Source organism: Myotis davidii, unplaced genomic scaffold (genome assembly GCF_000327345.1).
Source record: "Myotis davidii unplaced genomic scaffold, ASM32734v1 scaffold316, whole genome shotgun sequence".
Taxonomy (NCBI): domain Eukaryota; kingdom Metazoa; phylum Chordata; class Mammalia; order Chiroptera; family Vespertilionidae; genus Myotis; species Myotis davidii.
Genome location: NW_006287072.1, coordinates 731916 through 739410, shown reverse-complemented (window position 1 = coordinate 739410; position 7495 = coordinate 731916). Strand labels below are relative to the sequence as shown.

General features: G+C 38.9%; 1 protein-coding gene across 1 annotated transcript in view; it reads left to right on the top strand.

The window, feature by feature from the left end:
- IGSF10 (immunoglobulin superfamily member 10) overlaps nt 1-6148 on the top strand; it is a 31165-nt gene extending 25017 nt beyond the window's left edge. Inside the window, exons 5-6 of the mRNA XM_006758965.2 lie at nt 400-1305; nt 3922-6148. Of these exons, the coding sequence (XP_006759028.1) occupies nt 400-1305; nt 3922-5830 (2815 nt within the window). The 3' untranslated portion in view covers nt 5831-6148. The remainder of the gene's footprint in view (nt 1-399; nt 1306-3921) is intronic.
- The last annotated feature ends 1347 nt before the right edge of the window (nt 6149-7495 follow it).

The following is a 7495-nucleotide window of genomic DNA, read 5'->3' as shown; positions in this document are numbered from 1 at the left end:
AATGTTTCAGGGTTACACACCCAATAAATCAGTTTCAAGTTTCTCCAAAATACTGAAACTATTACTATCCTCATTTGACATTTACTGCATGGCTTTCTTGCTCATTCGAAGGTTTTAAAACATGTTAACTAGGAACATTTTTTGAAATGCTCTTAAATATGATTTTTAAAAGAGGTAATTGTCATTTTATTGAACCATTGGGCTTTTAAATGAAAGCTATGGGGATAAAAAAAATTCTAGGAATAATTTTAGCAATGTGAAGACTAGGTATCTTAATTTTAAATATATTTGTTTTTAGTAGTCTAACAAAAAAGATAGCTTTCCTCTTGAGACTTCCACTTGAACAATTTGTTTTCTATCTAAACTTTGATGACCCGTGGCTGTATATTTCTTTCTCTTTTCAGGGCTTGATTTGTCTACAAGGAAACAGAATAGCAGGTTCCAGGTGCTCCCCAATGGCACCCTGTCCATACAGAGGGTGGACATTCAGGACCGTGGACAGTACCTGTGCTCAGCATCCAATCCATTTGGCAAAGACCACCTTCAGGTCACCTTGTCTGTGGTTTCCTATCCCCCCAGGATCCTGGAGAGACATACCAAAGAGATCACAGTCCATTCCGGAAGCACTGCAGAACTGCAGTGCAGAGCTGAAGGTAGGCCAATGCCTAAGATTTCCTGGATTCTCCCAAACCAAACAGTAGTGTCAGAATCATCCAAAGAGAATTGGCAGGCCCTGGTGACATCTGACGGCACGTTGGTCATCCACAACCTCAGCATTTATGACCGGGGCTTTTACAAATGCATGGCCAGCAACTCTGCTGGCCAGGATTCACTGCTGGTTAAAATGCAAGTTATCGCCGCCCCGCCTGTCATTCTAGAGCAAAGGAGGCAGGTCATTGCAGGGACGTGGGGTGCAAGTTTGAAACTGCCCTGTACTGCAAAAGGAACTCCTCAGCCCAGTGTTCACTGGGTTCTCTCTGATGGCACTGAAGTGAAACCACTACAGCTTATTGATTCCAACTTGTTCTTATTTTCCAATGGGACGCTGTATATAAGAAATGTAGCCTCTTCAGACAGGGGCACTTATGAATGCATTGCGACCAGCTCCACTGGCTCCGACAGAAGGGTGGTAATTCTCACAATGGAGGAGCCGGAGACCATGCCCAGGATAGAATCTACATCCCAGACTTGGAATGAGGTGAATTTTGGGGACAAATTACTACTGAACTGCTCGGCCATCGGCAAACCCAAACCCAAAATACTCTGGAGGCTGCCATCCAAGGCTGTTGTGGACCAGTGGCACAGGTAAACCACACCTTTGTGTTGATATTACTGTCTTTATCTACTTAGCTGTACAACTTCTGAAATGGAAAAGTGATACAGTGAGTTTTAGACAACAGTTTTATTGAGCTTAGACTCTACACATAAACGTAACTCTCTCTAAAAAGGCCTAATGCTTATAAAATAACATAAATTATATATAACCAACCTTTTATTTGCCTAATTCTGAAGGCCAACTTCTTATTGAGTTTATATAGTTAGAAACAATAAAAATCTCATTTATTTTCATGGTTATGACAATTTTAAAATGGTAACTGTGTAAATGTATGCATTTATAATCCCTTGATCAAAAAAGAGAATTTTTTCAATCTGTCAAGGTCCATTATTTCACACTTCAAATTCTCCTGTTAAATATTTTAAATTTCAGTATGATCTGTGCTAATTGCATCTGTCTGAAAATTTGCAAAGCCCTTTCTGAGTCACAGCATGAAGACCTCCACAAAGTGGAATATGGTCAGGATGCCATCACTCTGATGCCCTCAGTCTTTCTCTAACATTCTGTTACAGGCTTGTGGACTCTGATTTTCTATAGAGTTTAAACCATCTTTGAAAATAATTACAAGCTTATGATCACTGATTTTTGTCATTTGCATGACTTTATGAAATGACTTTTATAATATGATAAAAAAGATGGGAGTAAGTATATTTCATATATTTGCTTTTCATTAATAGAGAATACCATGCAGGACAAATTTAAAATAATAGATATGAATTTATATTACTGCTGACAAGTTGAATAGATTTTTCTAGTGGCACACTATAAGTTGGTATTGAATGCTAATAATGAATTTAATTTGTGATCTTTAATTCAAAAGTAGATGTTAAGTTTCAATTTTTGCAAATAATAAGTCAAATGTTAATTAAAATTAATTTAAAATGAAAAATACTGAGCTATGAAATGTAAATTTCAGAAGTGATCTATTTGCTTACTATATGTGTAGCCACTTATGACATCAAATATTTCCAATGCTTTATCCGTCTTTGCGTATAATGTAACTCAGCATGTTTCTTTCTTTTTTGCCTTCAAGTAATTATAAGCGTTGCACTAATGTTGAATGCCAGTTCTTTTGTGAAATTAAAATATTTAAATAAATTCCAAGGCACATGGAGATGTATCTTAAATTAGGTCACACATAATTCTGCTGCAGGCGATGAAGGAAATGCACTGAGAACTAAGTTTAGAGCAGTGGCTCTGGGACTTTGCTGCACATCAGAATCATTTGGAAACTAAGAATCCAAATGCCAAGGCCACATTCCACATCTTATAAATCAGAAGTTCCATGGACCCAGGCTCAGCATTATTTCATACTACACACTAATTTTAATGGCATCCAAGTTTGAGAATCAGTGCTTTTAGAAAGGATTAGGCAAGAATGATAGCAGGTGGAGTGTAGCATAGTGTACAAAACATGGCTTGAGAACCAGCCCTGGGACCAAAGTACGTTATGAATTCTCTCTAAATATCAACTTTTAAGCTGAATAGTGGGGAACTTCTTAAAGATTTTAAAGTACTAGAAAATGTAGAGTTCCTGGAAGGTTCCATTTCCTTTATGAAGTGTGCCCATTATGATTTCTACCTTGGTTTACATACCAGAAAAGTTTCTTCCATACTTGAAAAAAATTGCAAAAAACATCGGCATGTTTTGTAATGTTCTACTATAATACTCTCCATACTTAAGATATGTTTGCTGGAAAATACAAAATGACTTGAGGCTGTTTAACTTGGTTAACAGTTATGCTATGTGAGATTGTCCACACTTTTCTCTTCAGTTTCACCTACCTGCTTAGCTCATGTTGCCAAAAAATTAGCAGAACCCCCCCCCCCCCCCCCACACACACACACACAAGATTTCCATCTATGGGTGTTAATCACGTTTTTAGTTCCAACCCAATACCCACTGGTCTTTCTGAAAAACTAGATTTTGTTTTAACAGGAAAGATCTGCCATCTGGGGGTTCACAGTGGTAATGACAGGCTGTGTAGTTGCTTCCGAGAGAAAAAGGAAGCTCTACATACAGTCCAGCCCAATGCAAGGACCTGTCGCTTTATGGCCGCCCACAAAGGGCGGACACTACAGCAAGCTTCTATGTCTTACACTGGCATTTTCCCTCTTTATAACAAAGGAGAACTTATCTAACCAAGTAACTCTAAATGTTTTATAACTAATATCTCTCTAAAAAGTAAAACCTGACATCTTTTCTAACAAGAATGAAAGTTTTTTTTACTGACATCTTACAGAATAATTTGATATGTAAAATGGTCAAAAAGGATATGTCTGGGATTCCACTATTTGTAGCATTCTTCACACCGTTGTAATTTTTTAAAAATTCACCATGTAAAGGAGATTCATTTGAAGTCCATCTGATAAGTACTACTTGTTTGTACTAAATTGTGCCTTTTCAGTTAGATAATTTTATCTTTTAGTAACTGGCTTAGAAGACAGTAAATAAGCTAGTCCTGATTTTAATTCTATTGCAACAATTTAAGAAAATGTCCATAAGTTAAATGCCAATAAGACAACTCCTCTATTTCCTGTCTTTTGCTAATGGCCTCACACTCAAATCATTCTTCTCTCCTTAGGATGGGCAGTCGAATCCACGTCTACCCAAATGGGTCCCTGTTTATTGGATCAATAACAGAAAAAGATGGTGGTGACTACTTGTGTGTGGCAAGAAACAAAATAGGGGATGATCTGATACTGATGCATGTTAGCCTAAAGCTGAGACCTGCCAAAATTGATCACAAGCAACATTTTAAAATGCATGTGTTTCATGGGAAAGACTTCCAAATTGATTGCAAGGCTTCTGGCTCACCTGTGCCCCAGATATCCTGGAGTTTGCCCGATGGAACGGTGATAAATAATGCAATGCAAGCTGATGACAGCAGGTGGCGTACCAGGAGGTATACTCTTTTCGACAATGGAACCTTGTACTTCAACAGTGTTGGGGTAGCAGAGGAAGGGGATTATACTTGCTATGCCCAGAACCCTGTAGGGAAGGATGAAATGAAGGTCCACCTAATGGTCATAACTGCTGCCCCACGGATCAAGCAGGGTTTCAAGGCCAAACCCAGAGTCAGGGCCGGAGACACAGCCACCTTTGACTGTGAGGCTGTGGGGGAACCCAAACCAAAAGTATCCTGGCTGCTGCCTTCCCGGGATAGGATTTTATTCTCAAAAAATAGGTATGCACTTCATGCCAACGGGTCTTTGTCCATCAACAACGTCAAACTGCTCGATTCTGGAGAGTATGTGTGTGTGGCCCAGAATCCCAGTGGGGATGACACCAAAATGTATAAGCTGGAAGTTGTCTCCAGGCCCCCGTTAATCAATGGTCTGTATACCAACAAAACTGTCATCAAAGCCACCGCCGTGAGGCATTCCAAAAAGCACTTGCATTGCAGAGCTGAAGGGACACCATCTCCCCAAGTTACGTGGATCATGCCAGACAACATTTTCCTCATCGCCCCATATCATGGAAGCAGAATCACGGTCCATAAAAACGGAACCCTGGAGATTAGGAACGTGAGGCATTCAGATTCAGCCGAGTTTACCTGCGTGGCTCAGAATGAAGGAGGAGAGAGTGTGCTGGTAGTACAGCTGGAAGTACTGGAAATGCTGAGAAGACCAACATTCAGAAATCCATCTAATGAAAAAATATTTGCCCAGGTTGGGAAGCCCACAGTATTGAACTGCTCTGCTGACGGAAACCCACTACCTGAAATAATCTGGATTTTACCGAATGGCACACGGTTTTCCAGGGGACCACACAGCCCTCAGCACCTGACAGCAAGCAGCGGTTCTTTAGTGATTTATAAAACAACTCGGGATGACGCAGGAAAATACCGGTGTGGGGCAAGAAACAAAGTGGGCTATATTGAGAAATTAATTGTATTAGAAATTGGCCAGAAGCCAGTTATTCTTACCAATGCATTGGGAACAGTGTATGGCATCAGTGGGGACTCTCTCTCATTGCACTGTGTGTCAGATGGAAGCCCTAAGCCAGATATCAAGTGGACTGTACCAAGTGGTCATATAATAGACAGACCTCAAATTAGTGGAAAATATATATTGCATGAAAATGGCACTTTAGTCATCAAAGAAGCAACAGCTTATGACAGAGGAAACTATATCTGTAAGGCTCAAAACAGTGTAGGCCATGCACTGGTTACTGTTCCAGTATTGGTTGTAGCCTACCCTCCCCGAATTACAAATCGCCCACCCAGGAGCATCCTCACAAGGACAGGGGCAGCTGTTGAGCTTCACTGTGTGGCCCTGGGCGTCCCCAAGCCGGAAATCACATGGGAGATGCCTGACCACTCCCTGCTGTCAATGGCAAATAGAGGGAGGACACATGGGACTGAGCTTTTCCATCCACAAGGCAGCCTAGTCATTCAGAACCCTCAGAGCTCAGACTCCGGGATATACAAGTGCACAGCAAAGAACGCACTTGGTAGTGATTCTGCAACAACTTATATGCAAGTGATCTGACATAAAATAACATTTCTTGAATAGTCAACATCTGGACAGTTTGCTTTTTTGGAAGAAGTTTAATCAAAGGCAGCGAAAGGCATGTAAATGAATTTAAATACATTTACAATATTAAATTTATCATGGACATGCAAAAAAAGACTTGTAAATATATGCATTATGAATTGATACTGATTTCTTTAATGGATCTCAAAACAAATTTTTAACTTAAGGCACTTTTATTTTGCCAACAAATAACAATGAACATTTAGAGAAAACTATCCACTATAAAACAACACATGGCTAATGTACCTGAATTCTTCATTAAATTGACTTTTTTTTTTTTAAATTACCAGTTCCCTAGTGTCCACCTTCTGTCAATGTTATGGGCATGGCACTGACAACAGACAATGGAACAGATTAAATTTTCAGTCTTAATGTAAATTTTCCATTTTGATGTATAATGTATAAATATTTTGTGGTTGGTTTATAAATATTTTACTAAAGCCTACAGAAAATAAGCACTTAACTGTTTTGATGATGATTTACTGTCTTGTGCACGCTGAAGTTTTTCATAGATGGGGAATACAAGGATGTTTTAATGACTGAATTTAAAAAGAAATGCAGGCTAACTTTTCCAACATGTAAAAAGCAACTCAACACCTACAAATAAAAAACGTGAAAAGGGGGCTGATTACATCCTTGTCTAAATAAACCCACTAAAAATGTTTTAAAAATACAATGAAACTTCTTTATAGCTTCAAAATCCAGCTCAGGTACCCTGGTTTGGAGCTGTCACAAGAAAAAGTTCCTGAGAAGGAACCATTGCTTTATGAGCATTTAATTTCATTAAATGGGAATCCTTTATGCGACAGGTAAGTGTTTAGGAAAGCTCTAGATCTAATCATATAATGAAGTTTCACTGTACTTAAAATTTCTTCAACTGTACCCAAAATGTTGCCTTTTGTAATTTATTGAATTTATTTATATTACATGCTTAATTCAACCGGAATTAATTTGGGGAACATTATGATTCATCTTTTCTAATTGTAGAGGCTGGGATTTTCCAATGTAATTTCTCCAGCATCTATTTAAATATTCGCCTATTATTTAAGAAGAATTATAGGAGCCTTAATAAGATAAAAAGAAAGTGCCATAGGTTTTGCTCAGATATTTCAGTACCCAAACCGAGAGCTATGTCAGCCCCCACCAATCATCTGAGATATATGGGGGAGCTCACTTCATTGTGTTTTCACCACACCCACTTTCAGCTGGCCCCACTGAGAGGTGACTGATTGCTGCTGCCTCTGAGGTTGGGATCCCATGGCTGAAATAAGTCAAAGGATATTCATTCTAACAGTGATCTTCTACTTCTGGGCCAAGAGGAGTAAGTCACATAACAAATGCAACTCTACTAGGAACAAGTCTACAGTGAAAACCTTATGTCTAAGGGCTTCTTATGTCCAACTCCATTCTATTTCAAGGTCTTATATTTAACAGGGTGAGGGTTCCCATTTATCCTAAGATAATTTCTTCTATTTCATGAAACAAATTACTAGCTTCTGTCAAAGGACAGGACTTTCCCTTGTGATCATTTAATGCAAATTAACGCATTTGCTAAAAAAAAAAGAAACCTCTCAGGATAGAGGGTTAAGTGGGAGTTACTATGATGAGACTAGATTAAAA